The following is a 26,538-nucleotide window of genomic DNA, read 5'->3' as shown; positions in this document are numbered from 1 at the left end:
AGGTCAGTGTAGAATGAATAGTTCAAAGTATGGGGAAATGAAAATAGCAGAGAAATGGCTATAGGAGAGAAGGGAGCAGTGGAAAATTTTAGTCAAGGAAGTAGCTAATGCAGTTTTATTTAAAAATTGTTACTAATTATAAAATGGTATGTACATTGTTTGATTCTATGAGTTTTTATTAATGTAAGTACATTTTCTTTTAGTGTATACCACATGTCAATGTAGGAGATAATCCTTCAACCTTTCTTTCACATGACAATTTTTTTGTCCCTCATTATCTTCACTCAAAGTCAACTGAAAATAACATGGGAGCTGAAGTAGGCTAGTAGGGTAAACATACAGAGTCAAAGTAAGGCAAAGAATTATGGAAATAGAAACTGACTAAAAGAAACTAAGAGTGGGCTTTAATGTACCTAAAATATTTTGCTATCAAAAGGGGAAAGAAAATACTCAGGACACTGAAATTATGCATGCAAGTTTCTTTTAAGAAACTTCAACTTACTGGTTTCCCCAAAATAATTTTACTTGGTATCAAAATTCAGAATTGATTTCTATGTTAAATGTCAGTTTATCAGAATTACTGTAAGACACTGTTAATTTAACAGTGATATCAGAATGAATAAATAATTTGGAATGAGATTAGCTAATAAAATTATTAACAATAAAGCTCTCTACTGATCACAAGTCTGCAATTAGGGTCCAAAGTCACGTGATTAACCTCAACGTGGCCCCATTAGGATTGTAAGGTCAGCTGCACAGAATACTAGTTGATGTTCCAATTTCCGTGAGATTATTACACTTTGTTTTGCCTGTGCAAATCCGTACAGCTAAATTTATACAAAAAAGAGGCTAAAAATAAAATAAATAGTTCTCAATGAGAAGGCAAAACGAACTTCTAGTTCTTGACATTATTAATGGACTTGAAGCAGGTGGGGATACACTCTACGCCAATGGAAAGAAAGGAGGGAGAAGACAAGAGGACAAGAACACAGAAAAGCAGAAGAGGGACATGACAAAATGGTTAAAAGGATTCTCAGTTGCCTGAAGTTAAAAGATGAAATATTTAATAATCTGTTCCAGGTGATATCCTACCAAAGAATAAGTCTCTTATAATCAGTAATTAAAGATTTACCTGTACAACATGCCAATGCCGATGTCCAAGTAAAGTGCTTAATCCCTGAGACTCTAAACCTCCATCTGCAAATGGGCTCTTTTCTCGACTGGGCTTATGCTCAGAGTGTGTTGAAGAACTCCTAGGATTCTGGGTTTGTGAAGCCTCTCCACAGTTCAAGTACAAGCGGTCCTCGCCCTGAAGCAACACCTGCTCTTGGTTACTCTAAATGAGGGTAAGAGGAACAAGAGGGCAAAGGAAGAAAGCAAATAAAAACAACTCAATATTACGTAGGAGAAAACACATCGATTTAGTTTTATTATAGGAAATGTACATATATCTCGATGTTGATTTTCTTCACAGAGGACAAAGACTACACAATAATCTCATGCACTGTTATAACTAGAAAGAATAGTGATCTTAGTGACTATGAGTTTTCAACTAGAAAGTCAGTGTTCTCAAAGGTGAGTAGACTCATTAACTATTCAGATCAGACAAAGCAGTACCTACCCTTATCGCCTTTCCATTTTAGTCCAAATGCTCGTTTGACATAAAACTCAAGGGTGCTTTTAAATTATTATTTGGGATGGGGAAGGGAGGGAGAAATGTTCTTTTCTTTTCTGGGGATCCTTAATCTTCAAGTGGAATAATGGATCTGAGATTCAGGTTATTTTCACATTCTTTCTGGATATGTTGTAAACTTTAATTAGAAATCTGTTGTACCAAATATCCATTAAAAAGACATTGATGGTAGATATTAAGATATGCATTTTTAACATATAACATATACCATTACTGTATATTAGCAATATATAATAATATTAGTATACACTGTTTCAGCTAGAAATACAAGACGCAGTGTTTGAGGCGGTGTTTCTAAAAGTAAGTCCTCAGACATACTTTCTTCAAGCTGTTTCTTAAAAAGTCACAGTTAAATAAGCATGGGGAACACTGTTTTTTATATACCACCTCCTGGATTTTCATGACGCACATTAGCATATTTAAGACTCTGGAGTCCTAAAATAAATAAATCTCTACAATTTTGTTTTACCTTTATTTGACACTTATATGGAAACAAAACTTTTAGAAAATCCTGTGGAATTGCTACTAATATCTCTCATAAGTAGTGCCTAGAGGAACACGCTTTGGGAAATGCTATTCAGATAAAGACTAAATTACTCAAATTATTTAAATAAATATATAAACAGTGCTTTCTGTCAAATTGCTTATGATCCTTTTGAAAGAATAGGACCAAAGAAACACAACCCATTGAGAAATAAAATTTTGGTATAAATTTAATATAAATTAAAAAGAAACACAAGAATCATAGAAAAGAAGATAATATGCCAATTTTAGAAGTATACACCATATGTATGTCATAAAGAAGGGTCTGAACTTCTAACATAAAAGACACTAAAAAATCAGAGCTTTAAATATACTTACCATACAAGGGTTTACAGTGAGTACACTCTTAATAAACTGAAATAACAGGATGCTGGGCTGTTTAACTACACTCCTGAGGTCAGACTCAATTTCAGTGTTTTGAGAACCAAATCCGCTGATTACCCATAGGTGATAGCCTTCTGCACCCCAGCTCTTAGAGAGAAGAGGGAGAAAAAAAGTCAGAGCAATAAAAGGCTTTTGTATCCCTTTCTAGCTTCAATTATTCAAATTCTGAAATAGCCACTGATAGCATTATTAATGACTTCTGAAGGCTGGAGAAACCGTGATAACACAGACAAGAATCACATCTTCAGTTCCCTGTTAACTAACTCCAGAGGAAACCACCATCACTGCTCTCTATCTACAGAAGTGGAAACATTACCTATCATTCTTAATGCCAGTTTCAGGGTCTTAATCCTAAAAATACCTACTGTGCTCTGTAATTTCTCCATTGCTTTAATTTAGCTGCCTCTCAAATACAAAGAAATTCCTTACAGAAGACACCCCAGGTTACCTAGCAGAAGCCTGGCAAAGAAGCCCCTACAACAGATGCAGTTTTATATGGAGCAAAAAACATTGGATTGGAAGCTGTGACACTAGAGTTTTCATTATAGCTTGGCTTTTTGTATATATTACCTTGGCCAAGCTGTCTGGTTTCTCAGGATATAAGTTTCTTCCTCTGTAAAATGAGAAGGTTCAAATAAATTCCTCCAGAACCATTCAGTTTTAATATTCTGTAACTAGACTCCATGAGAGTATTTTTAAAGATTAGTGATTCTCAATCTTCAAGCCAAGAAAATGGTAAAGGGACAGGGGTAGCCATGAATTGTTGCAAAATTTCAAAAGTTTAATAGAACTTTTATGTTTTCCTATGATAAAGCTGCATAAAGTTTTAACTAAAATGCTTAGACTCTTAGTTTGTGGCTGAAATATCAAGTTAGTGAGACAGACAACACTGGCTGTTGCATGCCATTCAGAAGGCTGACTGGCATTTATAAAAATATGTGGCTAAAAACTTATTTTAAACTATGGAGGTGGGCAAAGACATCAGAAGGGGTCCTTGGTGGTGAAAGGTTGGGAACCACTATTTTAGGCAACCATGGTGGTTTTAATTCTACAAGAAACTCAAGATCAGAAAAATGTCTTCCTCTGTGGAGCAAGAGAGAAGGGAAGCGACAAGCCTCACAGTCACTAAGTTAAAAAGGATGGTACGCAGAGGGGCTACAGCAAGAAAAACTTGTTATGTAAAGACAGGGGTTATATCTCTGTTTTCTACAGAAACTCTAGGTAAAAAATAAAAATACAAGTTGAGCCTCGCTAATCCAAAAGTCTGAAATGCTCCAATAGCTGAAACTTTTTGAGGGCTGATATGACACCACAGTAAAAAATTCCACACCTGACTTCATGTGATGAGCTACAGTCAAAATTTTGTTTTATGCACAAAATTATTAAAAATATATTACATTACCTTCACTCTATGTGCATAAGGTATATATAAAACATAAGTAAATTCTGTGTTCAGACTTGAGTCCCATCCCCAAAATGTATTTGCAAATATTCCAAAATCCAAAAAGTTCCAAAATTTGAAACACTTCTGGTCCCAAGCACTTTACATCTATGTAAAGTTTTAAAAATATGCTCAATGCACTGTATACATATATATAGATACAGATATCCTCAAGTAATGCACAAGTGCATATCCTCCAGGAAAAATACCCAATGAGCATTTTACCTCATGTTAAAAGCAAGCAGGCCATGAAGAGACACATACAAAAAAGGCCTCATCTGAACAGTCACTATCATCATAGAGATGATAGGCGTCTGCTAGCCACATCTAAACAAAACACAAATACTGAAAACCAGGCAGCCTTCCAATTAAAAAAAAAGAAAACTTTCATCAAGCAAGAACTGTATAAAGAAGAGTCTTCTGAGACCAAAATAGTTTTGTGATTTTGTCAGATCAACATGAGTGAAAAAAGGGCCAGCCTGGGCAACATGGCAAGACCCCATCTCTACTAAAAGTCAAAAAAATTGTGGATAGTGGCGTGCCTGTAGTCTCAGCTTTGGAAGCTTGAGGCAGGAGGATCGCTTAGAGAGGCTGCAGTGAGCTATGATCTGCCACTGCTCTCCAGCCTGGGTGACAGCACAAGACCCTGTCTCAAAAAATTAAATAAATAAAAATGACCGAAAAAAGGGAAGAAAAATCCAAGTTTTTTTAAATACCATGCCAATTTTTTTATAGAAAGTACTTACCATAGAGTTGATCTTAAGGGGATCTTTTTTGGTGCCATCAGACCTATAACTGAAACAGAACAGAAACCAAATATAATACAGCCTTCCAATTACACATAATGCACATAAAATTTAGTGTGTTTTTAAAAAAAATCAAACAGTTTGCTCCTTCAAAATAGAAACACATAATAATGCATGAAATACAAAACTGTGGGTTAATACACCTAGGTGTATGTATCTCTCAGCTACATTTTCCGAGGTCCAAGTGACTTCTTGCCAGAGTCATGCAGCTTTTAAAGGTGTGGTCATTTCGTCAGAACTGAACCTCATGTCAGATTCTTTGTGTCTAACATGCTGTCATATACACAATAGGGGTTCAAAAAAAAATACATTTTTATGGAATGAGATGTAATTTTTTTAAAAAATGAGTGTTCAGAGAATCAATATATTCTGAACAGATTATGAACTTTGCAAACTGTTTTAAGGTAAGAGTCAAGGCACAAAGGGAAGTTCTGATACAAGGTTTTGGTATGCATGCATTGTGAGAAATAATGGAGTTATCTTATCTAAAAATTGTCTTTTTTGACTTACGCAAAATCTCCTCCAAGTGTACAAATCAGCTGTGCTCCAAACACACTCCATAAAGAAAGGCCTCCATATTCCCAGGTCACTATTACAACACTATTGTCAGGAGACCATCTCATCAATTTAACAGCTCCTGTTTTATTCCAAATGTCTGTTAAGAAATAGTGAGAAGAGTTAAAAATAAATAGTTGCTTCAGAAATACTTTTTTTTTTCCTACATAGTCTATATTTTCAAATCTAAATAAGCAGAAAGGCAAGACTGCTTCAAAAAATAAATCCTGCTCATTTAGGACTACTTAAAATTAGTAAGGCCATTAGTTTTGTCCTGATCTAAGCAGAACAAACTCAGTGCACAGGTGATTTGTAAGAAGTGAAAGCTGTTTCTAGCCACTATTAGCTTGATTAACTTACAACTGTGTAATCTTAAAAGTCTTTGGTTTTGTATAGATCAATTTCTGTAAAACAGGGATAAGGTTACAGTAAAAGCTGTCTTTAGGAAAAAACATATGCAGACCTTAAAAAAGGCTACACAGTAAGGATGATTAAAAAAAATAAGGAGCAAATTTCTGTTTATTGAAGTACAGCAAATGACACCCTGAATGACTTCCACACTGAAAAAACTAAGATGTTGAATAGAATACTTAAATCCTCAAAACAACCAAAAATACTGAGACAAAGTGCTTGTTCCCTGAATTTTTCTGCCAAACCCTGGAGACCTTGACTTCTACCTCTGATGACTCTAAAGCTCAGAGCTTGCCTAAGGCAGGTAATCTTACAAAAGATACCCATGTAAAGCTGGGACTACAATGGACTATATCCGTGGTATAAGAAAGAATGAGAAAAAAGCCTCTGCCATATAGGAAAAGAATTAGCAAGGAACACTTTCATGTTTCATCAGTGGAACTCTATGGAAAATAACACTCCCTTGATAATCTGAAGCCACAAACCCTCACTCTGATTTGTAATTTGTACAATGTAATGTGGTTCACACAGAGAATACAATGCAAAGGGTTACAGATTGATGTAGTGCTCCCAAGTGACCAGCAGAAGCAAAGACATTTAAATCCTCTCTGGAAAAACTCAAATGTTATCCAGTTCTCAAAGTGTTACACACACACACACACACACACACACACACAAAACGCTTCAAGGAAAACAATCAGCTCTCAGTCAAAAATCCTAAAATACATACACAAATGAGCAAGAACCCAAAGGATCAAGACATGGCAGAAACAGAAAGGCTGCAGATTTTGGGATTAACAGACACAGAATATAAAATAACTGCTTTTCATAGCCAATGAAATAAAGGAGAAGACTCAAACAAGGAGCAGGATGCATACAGATTGGAAAAAGAGCTAAATAAGCCTTTAAATAATAAAAAATACAATAACAAATTAAAAACTTGATGGACAGATCAAACAATATATTTGGCATAACTGGAGAGGATCAGCAAACCCAGATGGAGAAAAAATTTCTAGAATGCAATCTAGAGAAACAAAATTAAAAAAATTTTTAAGTTAGGTTAAGAAACATGGAAAAAAGTATAATGTATATCTGAGTTCCAGAAAAAGAGATTAGGGGAGAGGCAATATTTAGAAAGATTGGTTGAGAATTTTCCAGAAATAGTTCAAAGACATACATCTTCATCCAGCAAGCCTGAGTCTCAAGCAGGATTTGAAAAACAAACAAAATTCTTCACCTTCCACATCACAGCAAAACTGCAGAAAGCCAAAAACAAAAACAAGATCTGAAAGGTAGCTATAAAGACCAGTCTCTTGAAAAGAGAAGACAACTTGACAGATGACCTCCCAATAGCTGCAATGGAAATCTAATGACACTAGAGCAAATTCTTCAATGTATAAAAAAAAAATAACTGCCAATCCAAAACAGCATACCAAGTTAAACTATAATTAAATCACATGGGGCAAAATAAGTACATTTCAGACTCCGCCAAAGTAGAGTTTACCTTCAAAAAACTTCATTAAAATAAATTCCAAAGGATGTATGAGAGGTTTTTCAGGCAGAAAATGGTCTCAAGAAGAAGGTATGAGTTGGTAAAAGATATGGTGGGCAAAAATACTGGTATAAATGTGGGTAACACTAAGTCAACATGAAGAGTTAAATATCCTAATTGTGATAGTTAACACTGAGTGTCAACTTCACTGAATTGAAGGATACAAAGTATCAATCCTGGGTGTGTCTGTGAGGGTGTTGCCAAAGGAGATTAACATTTGAGTCCCAGGGCTGGGAAAGGTGGACCCACCCTCAATCGGGGTGGGCACAATCTAATCAGCTGCCAGTGTGACTAGAATATAAGCAGGCAGAAAAATGTGAAAATAGAGACTGGCCTAGCCCCCCAGTCTACATATATTTCTCGTGTGCTGGATGCTTCCCGCCCTCAAACATCAGACTCCAAGTTCTTCAGTTTTGGAACTCGGACTGGCTCTCCTTGCTCCTCAGCCTGCAGATGGACTACTGTGGGACCTTGTGATCATGTGAGTTAATACTTAATAAACTCCCCTTTATAAATATGTATGTATCTATTCTATTAGTTCTGTCTCTCTATAGAACCCTTACTAATACAGATATTGGTACCAGGAGTGGTTCTAGAGGAACAGAATATTAAGGATTGAGTTCCTTCACTGGTTTTGGGGTTTCTGGAATTGGCTGCCTAATATCATTAGACCCCAAAATGCTAAGGACTCTATTTGTAATAGTATGGAGAACACTGACAGTCCTTGACATGAACTGTTTAGAGAATTATGCAAAATAAATGCATTTGGCACTTCTGATTCATTGCTTGTGAGAGTCAAGGAGTTTAGTGACTCTATACATAACACCTTTGACCATATGTGAAGAACCAAGGAACATAATGAAGCTAGTTGGTTGCTCCTAAGTTCAGTGAACAAAGTGATGAAAGAAAATGAATTCAGGGATTCTATCTCCCAGAAGCAGACACGGAGCCTCAAATCTGCTAAGATTGCCCTGAGAGAGAGTCTTATCTCCTATAGAGAAAGAGCTAAAATTGTGGAAACACAGAGACAAGCTCTTATCATTTGAGTGGCTGACCTGCAACGAAAGGTGCATACACCTGCATCACCAGGCATCTACTGTTAAAATGAGGGCATTGACTGGAAAAGAATGGGACTCTGCAACTTGGAAAACGGATGTGTGGGAGGACCCTGATGAAGCTACATTCACTGAGTTTGTAAACTCTGGTGAGCCTTTTTTTGCCAGAAGAAACAGCTTTCCCCATCCCCAATAGTGGCAACATCCCCTCCTGGACCCATGCTGCCATTAGCCCTTCCACATTTGTCTGAGGAGATAAACCCTGTGCTGCCTGAGGCAACAGTGATGCCCTCCCCTGAGGCAGTTGCCAGGCAAGATGTTGATTCTCCTCAGGAGCCACCCCCAACACCTCTGTTTGCTTCTAGACCTATAAATAAAGTCCTGGCGGGCCTCTAGAGGTGAGGTTGAGAGTGTGACCCATGAGGAGGTGCACTATGGGAACTGCTCAAGTTTTCTAATTTATATAAACAGAAATCTGGAGAACAGGCACAGGAATGGATATTAAGGTTGTGGGATAATGATGGAAGGAAAATAGAGTTGGATCATGGTGAATTTATTGATTTGGGCCCACTAAGTAGGGACTATGCATTTAAAGCTGCAGCTCGGGGAGTTAAAAGGTTCTAATAGTTTATTTGCTCGATTAGCTGAAACATGGATTAAAAGATGGCCCACTGTGAGTGAGCTGGAAATGGCTGATCTCCCTTGGTTTAATGTAGAGGAAGGGATCCAAAGGCTTAGGAAGATTCAGAAGGTGGAGTGGATTAATCACTTTAGACCTAACTCATCCCAGCTGGGAGGGTCCAAAAGATATACCCTTGACTGATGCCTTGCAAAACAGATTTGTAAGGGCAGCACCTACATCTTTGAAGAACCCTATAATTGCACTTCTCTGTATGTCAGCTCTAACAGTGGGAACTTCAGTCACTCAACTACAAAATTTAAATACAGTGGGAATAACTGGATCCCAAGGCAGCAGGGGCAAGTGGCACTCAATTATCAAAGGCAAGGTGGGCGTAGCTGCTATAATGGACAGCAGAGGCAAAGCGGCAATCAAAATAGTCTGACTTGTGTAGAACTCAGCACTGGCTAATTAATCACGGTGTTCCTGGAAGTGAAACTGATAGGAAGCTTATTGCATTCCTACTTAATTTACACAAGCAGAAAACTTCTAGGTCGAATGGACAAAACACTAATTTGAATTATCAAAACAGAATCACGGCCCCTCAACTGATTTCCAGACTTGAGCCAGTTTACACACCCAGAGTCCCAATATTTGACCTATAGCATGACATGTATTGTTTAACTTAAAATCAGCATCTGCTCACATAGCATTACCAGTACATTAAAAATTTTTTTTTTTTTTTTTTTAAAAAAAGACTCACCAGGATACTGTTTTGCTGTTAGCTCTAATTTATGAGATAGCAGCATGGCTCCAGTGCTGTTATCTATTGTATAGACCTGCACAGAACCACTGTGAAAACAACAACAAAAAACTTTTAGTGAAAAAAGACAAATACAAATAGAAAAAGCATTATATAACTCTTATGTTCTGCTGGTGGGAGTGTAAACTAGAACAAAACCATTTTGTCAATAAGTTGCAGTCATCTCATAAATTTGAACAAAGGCATATTCTAATCTAGCAATTTCACTTCCAGATATATCCCAGAAATTATTGTCTAATGTTTACTAAAGATACGGACAATGTCCATTGTACTACTGTGTATAATTTTTAAAAAAGGAAATAGCCGGCTGGGTGCGGTGGCTCATGCCTGTAATCCCAGCACTTTGGGAGGCCGAGGTGGGCAGATCACGAGGTCAGGAGATCAAGACCATCCTGGCTAACACGGTGAAACCCCGTCTCTATAAAAATACAAAAAATTAGCCAGGCATGGTGGCGGGCGCCTGTAGTCCCAGCTACTCGGGAGGCTGAGGCAGGAGAATGGCGTGAACCCGGGAGGAAGAGCTTGCAGTGAGCTGCGATCACGCCACTGCACTCTAGCCTGGGCAACAGAGCAAGACTCGGTCTCAAAAAAACAAAACAAAACAAAACAAGGAAATAGCCTATCTAGCAACATGAGGAAAAAAATGAACTTTTATTTGGCTGTAGTACATATGGTGTAGCAATATAATACTATACCATACAGCACTGAAAATGAATGAACTTTAGCCATATGGATAGCGGATACCGTTAACCCTTGAACAATGTGGATCTGAACTGCACAGGCCCACTTATACATGTATTTTCTTCTGCCTCTGCCACCCCTGACATACCTCCTTTTCCTCAAGCCTACTCAACATGAACACAGTGAGAATGAAGACTTTTAGGATGATCCACTTCCACTTAATCAATAGTAAGTACATTATTTCTTCCTTATAATTTTCTTAATAATCTTTTCTCTAGCTTACTTTATTGTAAGAATACAATATATAATATTAGTATATATAACATGGAAAGTATGTGTTAATTGTAAGGTTTCAATAGTATGTTATTAGTAGTTAAAAGTCTTTGGGGAGTCAAAAGTTACACGCAAATTTTCAAATGTGTTGGGGGGTTGGTACCTCTAACCCCTGGGCTGTTCAACGGTCAACAGTATATACATTTAAGAGATAAAATATATATATACACACACACACAAGTGTGTGTGTGTGTAAAAGCATAGCAAATATAAACATACATATTTGATATATATAGTAGATATATAGTATTAATAGTAAATATATTTGTGGTAAAAATACAACGAAGAGTTCATGTATACAAATTTCAGATTAGTGATACTCTGGTGGAGAAAGGGGAGTATCAAAGAAGAGGGGTAAACAGGAGGCTTCATCAGCACTGGTGATGTCTTATTTCTTACGTTGGATGGTAATTTGTAAAGATTTTAGTTTTAAAATATATATGCTTTTTTGTGTATATGGTATATATATTTACTTAATTTAAAACATCTTTACAAGGGTCAAATTTATGAAGGGCCTGAAGCCAAAAGTAAAATCTCTGTAATACTTCTAAGCTACATTTCAAAATTGAACTACAATGATAATAGAAAAGTCTCATTTCTGCTTATGGTATATTCTCAGCTCAAAAATTTAATGCACATTCAGCATTTGAAAATGAGGCTCCTGCTTTACATTACTTATGCAACACTATCATAGTGAGAAAGAGAAACAAATTGTTGTTCTTAAAGATACTTTTTAATCTAAGAATGCTTTTGCACATAATAAGATAACACTGGTTTATGACTGCCAGACTGTTTTTTTTTTGTGTGAAAGGAGAAGTCAGATGGTTTCTTCACAGCAGCTTTGATCCATTTCCATCCAGGTCCTACCTCTTCTCAAGGATTAGAACTGGGATTAACTAAGAGACCTGCAGTAGTAGTCTCCTTAAAGTTGTCCCACAGCTTACTCTTTGTTTTCTTTTTTTTTCTTTCTGTGTTCCATTCTGGATAATTTCTATGTTTTTCAAGTTCATTAATCCTCTCTTCTGCAATGTCTAATCTGTCGTTAGTTCCATACAGTGTATTTTTCATCTCAGACATAATGGTTTTCACCTCTAGAAGTTTAATTTCAGTCCTTTTCTAATGTCTTCCATGTCTCAGTTTAATATTCAAGAGGGACTCTTTACAGCTCTCTGAAGTTCTCTCTTTCTGCCACCGGTTTGGTGTCTATAATTATGAACTCTAGCTGCCTTGGTTTTCCCAGATTCTCTGATTTCCATGTGCTTATCTCAACTCAGGACCTATCTCCTCAATCCTGTGCTGCAGCCTACAAACACTCAAAATAATAAAAACTAAGGGCAGTTACAGAGAGATAATTTTGTTTTTCATCTTTCAGAAATCACTATCCCTTGTTACCTTATGTTCGTGTTTTGAATTCAAAACAGCTCTTTCATATTTTTGTCCATTTTCTTGACTGTATCAGGTGGGAGGGAAAATCTGATCTGTCATTCCATCATACCCAGAAGCTAAATATCTGAAAAAGATTTCTTTCCAGACTGTCTACCCAAATAGATCATCTCCTGCTGAGAGACAGCACTAAGTGGGTAGCAGGTGTTTGTTTTTGCTTTCCATCTGACAACTGTCAACTGCTAACCCTGGGTTGCTGAGCTCTAAAATGTTAGTGAGGAGAGTCCATGTTTTAAATATAAGAAACAGGTGCTAAGTTACTACTTATCAAAGTCTGACAATCTTTTAGTTGTTCTATAGTGCCTGTATTCTTTAAACTACTTTTCCTTCCATTTCTCACCAGCTCAATGTAACAGAAAAATATATTTTCATTAAAAAGACAGGACTTACTAACCCAAAGCAAATAAATCTCTGTAAGAGAGATATGGCTATTGTCACCATAAGTGATCAAATTCAGCATCATTAATACTGAGACAACTTGACATTATTACTAAATGATACTATAGGAAGTATATATCATCACCCATGACAAAATGTGTAACCAGAATCTAGTAATACCTTTAAATAGGTAACAGGAAGGTTGTTCAAATACTGATCTGCTGCCAACTGGCATCCTAAAAGGAAGCTGGCTTCTTACACAACTCTAAGGACACCAGCTATCACCTAGTGTTCAAGGCAATTAAGTCCTGATAAGTGTTGGCAGATCTGGACTAGCAGACACTGGTTTGTTATGTCACACAGCTAGAATCACAAAACTTTAACCCTAACCCATGGGCATGCTAGAAGAGAGCTTGTAGTCTCCCAGCTGATGAAAACTGAGGTGGCTGAAAAGCTATAAGCCAAGAGTCTACCTTCATTATCCTGGGGAGGGCTAGTACTTATGAATCATGTAGCTTACAAGCCCATAGCCTAGGGAGGAGTACTTCTTCTGGATTCTAACACCCAGCCTTGTGCTAGCCCCAAATGCAGGAAATGGAACTGCACACTTGCCACTGCTTCTGTCTCTGTGTATTTTCTCTAAATGCTTTTCCATGCCTGATGTGTGGGCTTTCTAATCACTTGAATGTATTGCTCAACAAGAACCAACTTCCAGGTTAGTCATGACAGGTGTCAGATAAACTACTTAAATGCTATCATGAGGAAACAATGAGGCAAATCTAGGATGCAGGATATTCTATAAAGAATCAACTCAGACTCAAAAAAAGGCAATGCCATGAAAATAAGAAAAGTGGTGTAAGGATTATTGTAGGTAAAAGGTAACTAAAGAGAACTAATAACCAAATATAATTAATGAATCTTGACTGATTCTGGTTGGAACAAAGGAGGCATAGAAGAAATTTAGCTGGTGGCAACTGGGTTAATTTGCATATAAACTGGGTATTAGATCCTATTAGGGATTTATCATTAATGATCTCATGTGATAAAGATATTCCATTTATACAAGAGAATGTCTCCTTTTTTAGAAACCAAAAAATAAGGCAAATGTATGTCAACAGCAAAGTGGATAAATGCTATATTCAGACAATGGAACGTTATTTATAAACCAATTTAAAAAATGATTACAACTACTGGTAAATGACATGGATAAATCTGACAATTTTGACCGGTTACTAAGTGAGTCAAGGAGGGAATAAGAGTTGTGACTAGGAAGTAGCAGAGGCAGTTTGTGACTGTAGTCCAGCAATGTTCTATTTACTGATCCAGTTGTGAAGAAATGGGTATTTGTATTACATTAAACTATGAATATTTGGATTATGTACTACTTTGTATGTAAGTTTTTGTTTCAGAATGTGAAATAAAAAGGGTATTATAAACTTTATGCCAATAAGTTTGAATGTGTTTAAGAAAGAAACCAATTCCTGGAAAAATGCAACTTGCCAAAATCATGTAGGGAGAGATAAGTCTAAATCCTCTTAAATCTATTTTTACAACTGGGCTGGGCCCCGTGGCTCACACCTGTAATCACAGCACTTTGGGAGGCCGAGGCGGATGGATCACGAGGTCAGGAGTTTGAGACCAGCCTGACCAACATAGTGAAACCCCGTTCTACTAAAAATACAAAAATTAGCTGGATGTGGTGGCGCATGCCTGCAGTCCCAGCTACTCAGGACGCTAAGGCAGGAGAATCACTTGAACTCAGGAGGCAGAGGATGCAGTGAGCCAAGATCACACCCTTGCATTCCAGTCTGGGCAACAGAGCGAGACTCTCTCTCTCTCTCTTTCTATATATATATTTATATATATCCAAAAATATATTTTGGATATATATATCCAAAATCTGCCCTTTACTTTTGTTTCAATCTAATAAAACACTTTTACATTTCATATTAAAGTTGACTGACAAATTATGACAGCATGATACAATTTATAAGTGTGTTAGGAACATCTTATGTTTACAAAAAACAGTATTTTTTGCAACAACTCTTAAAAATGCAAAAGTCTACATCAATTATACCTCACACAGCCAAATGCCATTAGTCGATACTTGTTATTTACTGCTACACACGTTCCGTCAACAACATCTTGTGGCCAAACTCCATGAAGTTGCTATAATAAAGAAAAATAGTTAAGGCTTAAAAAATGTTTCTCCAAATTTACTGTAGTCAACATAATTCTCCTTCAATAAACACACAACTTCTAATGCTTTACTTGGTTTCATCTGCAGAGGAAAATATCCCATCAGGACTATCCCAATAGTCTCCCTTAAAATACTACCAAATAGTCTCCCTTAAAACCTCAAACTTCTCATGAATTGGTCTGCTAAATACTCAGTCCAGTGCTAGTTAATCTATTTAAAAAACACTAAAATATGGAAATTCATCCCCAAACTCAAATAAAGATGACTTTCTTGTTAGAATATAAACACTTTGATAGCGGAAACAGCATCTAACTTGCTCACTATAATTATTCTCATCACCTAGCACACAGTATTTAACTTCTCAGTCAGTGAAAAGTAGTACATTCTGTTTGGTTTATTCTTTAGAAGCAAAATTGCTTACTATTCTCTACAATTCCCTTCTTTATAATATAATGGTTAATAGCATGGTATCTGGAAGCCTGACAGCTCAGGACTACCTTCACTCCTCAAAATGATTATTTGATTTTTTTTTTTTTTTTTTTTTTTTTTTTGAGACGGAGTCTCGCTCTGTCGCCCAGGCTGGAGTGCAGTGGCGCGATCTCGGCTCACGTGATTTTTTTAAGCTTCAGTTTTCTTATCTGTATTTACCTCTTAGGGTGTTTCAAAGATTAAATGAAGATACACATGTAAACTATTTAGGACAATGCCTACCATTCAACAAACATTCAATAAATAAATGACATTATTAGTAAGCGTATATGCTATTTAATTCCATATACAGAAAATACAGCTCAGTTGTTTGCTCTTATTTGTCAAATCACAGACATTTGATGACAAATTCCAAGGCAAATGTCATAATCATTAGTTCAGTTAGCACAAAAAGTGGCACACTATAATATAGCACTTTATTTTTGGATGATCCCAATAGTAAACACTAAAGATACAATATAATCACAACTATTTGAACTAGAATACTACAGATTTCATTTAATTCCACAATCAGCTATATAATCTACTATCTAAACATGGAATCTTTGCTTTAGTAGGAATTTTATTTATCTTTTAATTTTAATAATAAAACTGGACATTTTATGTCACAAATGGTAAAGACAGCAGTGAGCATTGGTTTTTTGAACTGCTGCTTAGATTGAAATTCAATCCTACAATAAGTATTTTCTAGGTGGTTACGATTCACTAGGCACTGCTCTAGGTGCTGAGGCTACACTAGCACACCAAAATCTTTACTTGTATCCTTGCTTTACATTTGAGTCAAGAGACAGACAAGTTAAAAAAGTATATTGTATATTAGAGGTTAAAAATACTATACAAAAAAAATTAAGCAATGGTGGTAAAGAGGGAGTACAGGGGAAGAGTGTAATATTCAACAGGTTTCCCTGTAAGGATGCCTTTTGAGGAAAGTCCTCAAAGAAATAAAGCAAGTGTAAAAGCTCTACTGTAGTAGCATTTCTGGCATGCTCAAAGACCAGCAAAGAGGCCTGTGTGGACAGAGTGAAGTGGATGGGTTGTGAAAGGAAACTAGTATATGTGGTAAGAGATGTAATAGGAGGTCAGATTTTTAGGGCTTTGAAGGCCACCATAAGAATTCTGGCTGCTTCTTCAAGTTATACAGAAGAAGAATATTAATTTTTTTAACCTTTTCTGTCATGAATTATAATAAAGAATACATGAAAATGAAACATACATCTCAATTAATATCACAAAGCAAACACTTGTGGAATTGCTACTCAGGCCAAGAATCATCAGTACCCAAAAGTCTCCCAATAGTGCCCTTCCCGATCACCATATCCTCACACCCCTACAACAAAAAATATCCAGATTTACATGGTAATCACTTCCTTCTTTCTTTTAAATCATCATCACTTGGCCGGGCGCGGTGGCTCAAGCCTGTAATCCCAGCACTTTGGGAGGCTGAGACGGGCGGATCACGAGGTCAGGAGATCGAGACCATCCTGGCTAACACGGTGAAACCCCGTCTCTACTAAAAAATACAAAAAACTAGCCGGGCGAGGTGGCGGGCGCCTGTAGTCCCAGCTGCTCGGGAGGCTGAGGCAGGAGAATGGCGGGAACCCGGGAGGCGGAGCTTGCAGTGAGCTGAGATCCGGCCACAGCACTCCAGCCTGGGCGACAGAGCGAGACGCCGCCTCGAAAAAAAAAAAAAAAAAAAAAAAAAAAAATCATCACTTAAACATGCACCCATATATACTCTAATTTAGAACAGCCTACATTATTTGCCCTTTAATTTTTACCTAAAATGGAATCATAGCATGTATTCTTTTGTGTCTAGCTGCTTTTGCTTACTGTGTCTGTAAGATCTATCTGTGTTTTGCATATAGCCTAGTTTGTTCATGTTCATTGTAGGCTTAAATATTGGGCTTAGCTCACTGGGTCGCTTTGGCCTCCCTTAGTCTGGCCAGTTCTTTACTGTCTTGTTTGCTCTCCAAGGCCTTCAAGCATATTAAAAAATATATTTTTTCTCCAGCTCTTTTAGTCCTCAGGAGGTTCTGTTCTAATAATCTAGTCCTACTGAGTGAGTCTCCACAGAGAACTAACATAATCATATTTTAACACATCTGTTAAATGTCATTTAGTTATTTCCCTATTACCAGTAATATATACGTACTGTTTTCTTGTAATTTGTATTTTCTCTCTATACCTTATTTAGTAATGCTCATCTGCTTTTCATTAGTTTTTGAATCCCTAACTTATTAGAAAAACTTAATTACATACGAATAAATGCTGAGAATTTATTTTGTACTAACTCTAAAGTACTTGGAAAAGAGTCAATCACTTTTTCAGCCCTAATATTTTTATTTCCAGTCTAAACATTTAAGTCCCAAAGATAATTACAAATATATATGCACTTTATAGGAAAAAAAAGAAATTTTTTTCTAATTAATCAAGTTTATTTTTATTCTTATTTATATATTGACACAGGTGATCACAAATATATTATTTAGTACTTTATTATCTGAATAAAGTTGATAATGGAAGATATTAGATAGAAATATTAACGTTGATAACAAACAGAATGACGACAATTAAAAAAGGCCATTAAAAACTTAAATTCCTTTCCAGTTAAAGAGATATGACTGAATATAAACATTTAGCTTCTTGGACTCCTAAAACCATAACTTCTACAAGAGAAAAGAGTTTTTGTTTAAAAAAGCATAAAGCGGGAAAGACAAAAATAAAGAGAGGAGGCGGCATTAGAAAATTTTAGAAGCTGGAAAGCATACCAATGAGTAGAATCCTTAACTGGCAGGGAATAATGCTGAGAAACATCTAAGTTGCAGGGTACACGAAAGGCTTGGGAATTCAGGTGTCTTTGAAAGACTAAACTAAATGTTGTAGAAGTGGTTCAAAACCTACTTAAAGAAGCAACTAGGTCCTCACAGAGCACTTCCCCACAGCTGAGGAGCCAATAAATACCCCGCCTCCACTCCTACAGAAAACTGGTTATTTTTCTTTGGAGAAAAACAAAACAAAACACCCCCACCCCTGTCCCCTCCACCAGAGGCGTATGGACCACACTGAAAACAGGGATAGAAAATAAAGGCTCACATCTTGAATTTGGACCCTCTAGCTTAACTCTTCTGTAACTCAAATCCCAGAATATTGGGTAGCCAAGCATATATACTCTAGAAAGGATTGCAGGACTGTTTTCTAAAGAACACTGGAGCGAGAAGAGAACTTTAGAGAAAAAAGAGTAAAAAGTAGCGAATAAAGCCACCCGGAAATATGGGACTATGTGAAAAGATGAAATCTACATCTGATTGGTGTATCTGAAAGTGATGGGGAGAACAGAACCAAGCTGGAAAACACTCTTCAGGATATTATCCAGGAGAACTTCCCCAACCTAGCAAGGCAGGCCAACATTCAAATTCAGGAAATACAGAGAAGCCACGAAGATATTCCTCGAGAAGAGCAACTCTAAGACACATAATTGTCAGATTCACCAAAGTTGAAACGAAAGAAAAAATGTTAAGGGTAACCAGAAAGAGACCATCAGACTAACAGCGGACCTCTCGGCAGAAATTCTACAAGTGAAAGAGAGTGGGGGCCAATATTCAACATTCTTAAAGAAAAGAATTTTCAACCCAGAATTTCATATCCAGCCAAACTAAGTTTCATAAGTGAAGGAGAAATAAAATCCTTTACAGACAAACAAATGCTGAGAGATTTGTCACCACCAGGCCTGCCTTACAAGAGCTCCTGAAGGAAGCACTAAACATGGAAAGGAACAACCAGTACAAGCCACTGCAAAAACATACCAAATTGTAAAGACCATCGATGCTAGGAAGAAACTGCATCAACTAACGAGCAAAATAACCAGCTAAAATCATAATGACATGATCAAATTCACATATAACAATATTAACCAGAAATATAAATAGGCTAAATGCTCCAATTAAAAGACACAGACTGGCAAATTGGAAAAAGAGTCAACACCCATCACTGTACTGTATTCAGGAGACACATCTCACGTGCAGACACACACATAGGCTCAAAATAAAGGGATGGAGGAAGATCAACCAAGCACATGGAAAACAAAAAAAAGCAGGGGTTGCAATCCTAGTCTTTGATAAAACAGACTTTAAACCAAGAAAGATCAAAAGAGACAAAGAAGGCCATTACATAATGGTAAAGGGATCAATTCAACAGGAAGAGCTAACTATCCTAAATATATATGCACCCAATACAGGAGCACCCAGATTCATAAAGCAAGTCCTTAGTGACCTACAAAGAGACTTAGATTCCCACACAATAATAATGGCAGACTTTAACACCCCACTGTCAACATTAGACAGATCATCAAGATAGAAAGTTAACAAGGATATCCAGGAATTGAACTCAGCTCTGCACCAAGCAGACCTAATAGACATCTACAGAACTCTCCACCCCATATCAACAGAATATACATTCTTCTCAGCAACACATCACACTTATTCCAAAATTGACCACATAGTTGGAAGTAAAGCACTCCTCAGCAAATGTAAAAAAAAAAAGAAATGATAACAGACTGTCTCTCAGACCACAGTGAAATCAAACTAGAACTCAGGATTAAGAAACTCAATCAAAACTGCTCAACTACATGGAAACTGAACAACCTTTTCCTGAATGACTACTGGGTACATAATGAAACGAAGGCAGAAACAGAGATGTTCTTTGAAACCAATGAGAACAAAGATACAACATACCAGAATCTCTGGGACACATTTAAAGCAGTGTGTAGAGGGAAATTTATGACACTAAATGCCCAAAAGAGAAAGCAGGAAAGATCTAAAATTGACACCCTAACATCACAACTAAAAGAACTACAGAAGCAAGAGCAAACACATTCAAAAGCTAGCAGAAGGCAAGAAATAACTAAGATCAGAGCAGAACTGAAGGAGATAGAGACACAAAAAACCCTCCAAAAAATCAATGAATCCAGGAGTTGTTTTTTTGAAAAGATCAACAAAATTGATAGACCGCTAGCAAGACTAATAAAGAAGAAAAGAGAGAAGAAAAGAAAGAAGATGCAATAAAAAATGATAAAGGGGATATCACCATCGACCCCACAGATATACAAAATACCATCAGAGAATACTGTAAACACCTCTATGCAAGTAAACTAGAAAATCTAGAAGAAATGGATAAATTCCTGGACAGATACACACTCCCAAGATTAAACCAGGAAGAAGTTGAATCTCTGAATAGACCAATAGCAGGCTCTGAAATTGAGGCAATAATTAATAGCCTACCAACCAAAAGAAGTCCAGGACCAGACGGATTCACAGCCGAATTCTACCAGAGGCACAAAGAAGAGCTGGTACCATTCCTTCTGAAACTATTCCAATCAATAGAAAAAGAGGGAATCCTCCCTAACTCATTTTATGAGGCCAGCATCATCCTGATATGTGATCCTGGCAGAGATACAACAAAAAAAGAGAATTTTAGAACAATATCCCTGATGAACATCGATGCAAAAATCCTCGATAAAATACTGGCAAACTGAATCCAGCAGCACATCAAAAAGCTTATCCACCATGATCATGTTGGCTTCATCCCTGGAATGCAAGGCTGATTCAACATATGCAAATCAATAAATGTAATCCATCATATAAACAGAACCAAAGACAAAAACCCCATGATTATCTCAATAGATGCAGAAAAGGCCTTTGACAAAATTCAACAGCCCTTCATGCTAAAAACTCTAAATAAAGTAGGTATTGATGGAACGTATCTCAAAATAGTAAGAGCTATTTATGACAAACCCATCGATACTGAATGGGCCAATATCATACTGAATAGGCAAAAACTGGAAGCATTCCCTTTGAAAACTGGCACAAGACAGGGATGCCCTCTCTCACTACTCCTATTCAACATAGTGTTGGAAGTTCTGGCCAGGACAATCAGGCAGAAGAAAGAAATAAAGGGTATTCAATTAGGAAAAGAAGTAGTCAAATTCTCCGTTTGCAGATGACATGACTGTATATTTAGAAAACTCCATTGCCTCAGTCCACAATCTCCTTAAGCTGATAAGCAACTTCAGCAAAGTCTCAGTATACAAAACCAATGTGCAAAAATCACAAGCATTCCTATACACCAACAACAGACAAACAGAGAGCCAAATCATGAGTGAACTCCCATTCACAAGTGCTTCAAAGAATAAAATACCTAGGAATCCAACTTACAAGGGAGGTGAAGGATCTCTTCAAGGAGAACTACAAACCACTGCTCCACGAAATAAAAGAGGACACAAACAAATGGAAGAACATTCCATGCTCATGGATAGGAAGAGTCAATATCGTGAAAATGGCCATGCTGCTCAAGGTAATTTATAGGTTCAATGCCATCCCCACCAAGCTACTGATGACTTTCTTCAAAGAATTGGAAAAAACTACTTTAAAGTTCATATGGAACCAAAAAAGATCCAGCATTGCCAAGACAATCCTAAGCCAAAAGAACAAAGCTGGAGGCATCACGCTACCTGACTTCAAACTATACTACAAGGCTACAGTAACCAAAACAGCATGGTACTGGTACCAAAACAGAGATATAGACCAATGGAATGGAACAGAGCCCTCAGAAATAATACCACACATCTACAACCATCTGATCTTTGACAAATCTGACAAAAACAAGCAATAGGGAAAGGATTCCCTATTTAATAAATGGTGCTTGGAAAACTGGCTAGCCATATGTAGAAAGCTGAAACTGGATCCCTTCCTTATACCATATACTTATACAAAAATTAATTCAGTATAGATTAAGCACTTAAATGTAAGACCTAAAACCATAAAAACCCTAGAAGAAAACCTAGGCAATACCATTCAGGACATAGGCATGGACAAGCACTTCATGACTAAAACACCAACAGCAATGGCAACAGAAGCCAAAATTGACAAATGGGATCTAATTAAACTAAAAAGCTTCTGCACAGCAAAAGAAACTACCATCAGAGTGAACAGGTAACCTATAGAATGGGAGAAAATTTTTACAATCTACCTATCTGACAAAGGGCTAATATCCAGAATCTACAAAAACTTAAACAAATTTACAAGAAAAAATCAACCCCATCAAAAAGTGGGCAAAGGATATGAACAGACACTTCTCAAAAGAAGACATTTATGCAGCCAACAGACACATGAAAAAATGCTCATCATCACTGGCCATCAGAGAAATGCAAATCAAAACCACGAGATACTATCTCACACCAGTTAGAATGGTGATCATTAAAAAGTCAGGAAACAACAGGTGTTGAAGAGGATGTGGAGAAACAGGAACACTTTTATACTGTTGGTGGGACTGTAAACCAGTTCAACCATTGTGGAAAACAGTATGGCGATTCCTCAAGGATCTAGAACTAGAAATACCATTTGACCCAGCCGTCCCATTACTGGGTATATACCCAAAGGATTATAAATCATGCTGCTATAAAGATACATGCACATGTATGTTTACTGCGACACTATTCACAATAGCAAAGACTTGGAACCAACCCAAATGTCCATCAATGATAGACTGGCTTAAGAAAATGTGGCACACATATACCATGGAACACTATGCAGTCATAAAAAAAGGATGAGTTCGTGTCCTTTGTAGGGACATGGATGAAGCTGAGCAAACTATCGCAAGGACAGAAAACCAAACACCGCATGTTCTCACTCATAGGTGGGAACTGAACAGTGAGAACACTTGGACACAGGAAGGGGAACATCGCACACTGGAGCCTGTCATGGGGTGGGGGTATGGGGGAGGGATAGCATTAGGAGATATACCTTACGTAAATGACGAGTTAATGGGTGCAGCACACCAACATGGCACATGTATACATATGTAACAAAACTGCATGCTGTGCACATGTAGCCTAAAACTAAAAAAAAAAAATATATATATATATACACACACACACACACATATACACACATATGTATATATTTAGAAAGGGCTCTCTGATATCACACTGGGCTTCAGAAAACCAGTGTAAGTTTTTCTAATATTAAAGTCAGAAAAGTTTTTATGAAGAAATATTTACATGTGCATGGAGGCTATGAACATGCATGTGGACATGTGATACATACCTATAGACCCACACATGCACTGCACAGGTGTGCACACACAGACACACACACACACACTCTTATGTTTTATGCAAGCTCATTTCTTCTGTAAGCCATCCTTAAGTGATAGTTCCTCAGGGTGGGAAAAAAAAAAAAAAAGATGAAATGGGCCAGGTACCAGGGCTGACGCCTGTAATCCCAGGACTTTGAGAGGCTAAGGTGGGTGGATCACCTGAGGTCGGGAGTTCAAGACCAGCCTGACCAATGTGGAGAAACCCCGTCTCTACTAAAAATACAAAATTAGCTGGGCATGGTGGCATATGCCTGTAATCCCAGCCATTTGGGAGGCTGAGGCAGGAGAATCGCTTGAACCCGAGAGGCGGAGGTTGTGGTGAGCCGAGATCATGTCATTGCACTCCAGCCTGGACAACAAGAGCAAAATTCCGTCTCAAAAAACAGTATATGAAACGAACAGAATAGCTAATATGCTTGAAAAAGCTGGGAGGCTATTTACACAACTGACAATTTGGGTTGAGTAAGAGGTAAGTACATAAAAATTAAGCAAATGTAAAGAACAAGGTAATCATTAATTCCTAGCAGGAGGAAAAATCTGCAGTAAAGGAAAAATAATTATAACATACTGACAGAAACAGGAGACAGCCAAGGGTCCCCAGCGAAACTCCACCTTCAAGCCCAAAAAGAGCCTGAAGGCTGAAAGACGAGACTTCTTGTCCCAGATGAAACTGGTGATGCAGAGGGAGAACTGCCCCTGTTTGCCCTTTCTTGACTGATTCTTTCTGAATAGTGCCCACAAGCGCACTGGGAGAATGGGGTGGGGTCACGGGAAGTTCACACCTTGAGCAGCAGGGAGGACCCTGGGCTCTTCAGCTGGTGTGTGTGTGTGTGCGTGTGTGTGTGTGTGTGTGTGTGTGTGTGTGTGTGTGTTGGGGCTTGGTAATCAATCTGTGAGGTGGGAGCCTGTTAGCAAGACCTCTTTTTTTGCTGAGAGCTTTCTTTTAATAAATTCTGCTCTCCTCACCTTTCAGTATGTCTGCATGCCTAATCTTTCCTGGCTGTGTGACAAGAACCTGCTTTTACCTAAACTAAGGAGCAAAAACTTCTGCATCAGTACTACATGGTTTAGGTACTAATGGAGCTTACATATTGATAAAAATATAAGCAATTAATAGTAACCTAATCAAAATCACAGTAATTATAATGGGAACATGAGAAGAATGTAAGTATGGTGGAAGCAGGGAAAAGGGAAGTAAACTGTCACTCTCCACAGTAAGAAGTCAATAAACACAGCCTAAAAACTAAAAATTAAAGGAAATATTCAGAGTAGTAGAGATTAAAAACCAAATAACCAGTAAAGGAATAAAAAGTAGTTGCCTCCAAAAGTGGAAAATTAGGCATGAGGAGAGCAGGGAAGAGAACAGGAACCATCATTTTTCTTTAACTTGTCCAAGAGAATTTTGTCTACTTATACTATTTATATGTTTGACTTGATTAAAAAATTAACAACCCTTAAAATCTTGTATGAATAATGAAAAAAGAATTTAATAACAAAGAATAAAATAAGTACAAAATAACAACAACAACAAAAAACCCTTCAAAATAAATAAGCCATACCTCTGCAGTAAATCTACTTGACACTGGTGTAATAAATCCAACTTTACCATCATTAAACACAACAGCAAACCCATCAAGTGTGGCACAGTATTCCATGTCTCTGATATGTACATCTGTGAAGCCCAGGAATGAACCTACTGATGAAAAACATAAGCACATGAAATAGGATTAAGAATATAATAAATTACTCTCTCACCTTTTGCCAGAAAAACCTATAAGTTTAAAAGGGTAAAAATAATGACCTAACAACCCTAAACAATTAAACTGTCCTTTCCTACTAAATGCCTCTCTCACCCCGCCTCTCATACTCTCCCTACTGCTCTCCTAGCATAAGTAATTTCAAAGAAGTGTTCATCCATAGAAGATATCTAACTAGATATCAAACATAAAACAACTGGTTCAACCTCATATAGAAAGTATAGCTACCTCTAGATGACTGCAGGTCTACTGAAAAGGGTACTGTGCAAAGATTAATGGCTTTCCTTCCATTTGTCATTCCTTCCCAGTGAATAAGATGAAGAAGTCCATCAGAAGTAGCAACCAGGAGATCTTCCAACACAGACTGCAAACTGTAGGTAGAATCAATTAATTTTTAAGAGAGCATACTGGGAAAGCAATGTGTATGAATATAAAAACTGCGTTAGCGAATACTCATGCAAAAATGATCATGAAACCATTTACAAAACATCTCCATTTATCTGCAACTTCTGGGAAAGCAATGTGTATGAATATAAAAACTGCTTTAGAGAATACTCATGCAGAAATGATCATGAAACCATTTACAAAACATCTCCATTTATCTGAAACTTTATCTATGTATATTTCAATCTAGAATCAGAAATTCTGGAAGAAATGAAAGACTATGGGCAGCCACAGTCACAAACTTGGTAACTGATAAAACTAGTTAAAAACTAGAAATATTGAAACAGCAAATTAGAAGATGGAAACAGAAGTGATAGCAGACAAGAAAGAAAAAGAGGTAGAGAAACCATAAAATGAGTAAGACCTAACTAATAACAGTATGACAATCGGGAGCCATTAAGTGTAGAGGTAACAATTCTCCGGTACTTGTCCAATAAAACTTTGAATAATGATGGAAATGTTCTGTATCTGTAAACTATCTAGCTATCTGTAAACAGTAGCTATGAGCTGTATGTGGTGACTATACACTTGAAATATGGCTAGTGCAACAAAGTAACTGAAATTTTACTTACTTTTCATTAACGTAAATTTAAATAAATTAATGTGTGACTAGTGGCTACCGTATTGGAGTATAGTTCCAGGCCAATATATTTCTCAGCATTCCTTCTGCAAACATTTACTGAGCCTATCCTCAGTGACAGGTGCTATACTCTGTGTTGGATATTCGAGGGTGAATAAAATATTCTCTGTCTTCAGAGGACTTCTCAGGCAAGAAGTGAA

General features: G+C 37.1%; 1 protein-coding gene across 6 annotated transcripts in view; it reads right to left on the bottom strand.

Annotated features, from left to right (window-relative positions):
- The window catches only part of LOC105489156 (RIC1 homolog, RAB6A GEF complex partner 1), a 154,245-nt gene that overhangs the window by 27,691 nt on the left and 100,016 nt on the right, over window positions 1-26,538 (bottom strand). For 5 of the 6 annotated variants that reach the window (XM_011753856.3, XM_011753859.3, XM_011753858.3 and 2 more), the window contains 8 exons: window positions 25,543-25,685; window positions 25,117-25,253; window positions 14,795-14,886; window positions 9,823-9,911; window positions 5,378-5,522; window positions 4,808-4,856; window positions 2,555-2,707; window positions 1,133-1,336 (listed from right to left, as the gene is read on the bottom strand). In XM_011753856.3, the coding sequence (XP_011752158.1) occupies window positions 1,133-1,336; window positions 2,555-2,707; window positions 4,808-4,856; window positions 5,378-5,522; window positions 9,823-9,911; window positions 14,795-14,886; window positions 25,117-25,253; window positions 25,543-25,685 (1,012 nt within the window). The remainder of the gene's footprint in view (window positions 1-1,132; window positions 1,337-2,554; window positions 2,708-4,807; window positions 4,857-5,377; window positions 5,523-9,822; window positions 9,912-14,794; window positions 14,887-25,116; window positions 25,254-25,542; window positions 25,686-26,538) is intronic. The other variant, XM_011753857.3, reaches the window with a different exon arrangement.

Source organism: Macaca nemestrina, chromosome 14 (assembly GCF_043159975.1).
Source record: "Macaca nemestrina isolate mMacNem1 chromosome 14, mMacNem.hap1, whole genome shotgun sequence".
Taxonomy (NCBI): domain Eukaryota; kingdom Metazoa; phylum Chordata; class Mammalia; order Primates; family Cercopithecidae; genus Macaca; species Macaca nemestrina.
Note: the sequence above shows the minus strand (reverse complement) of the source record. Positions and strands in the feature narration are given on the sequence as shown.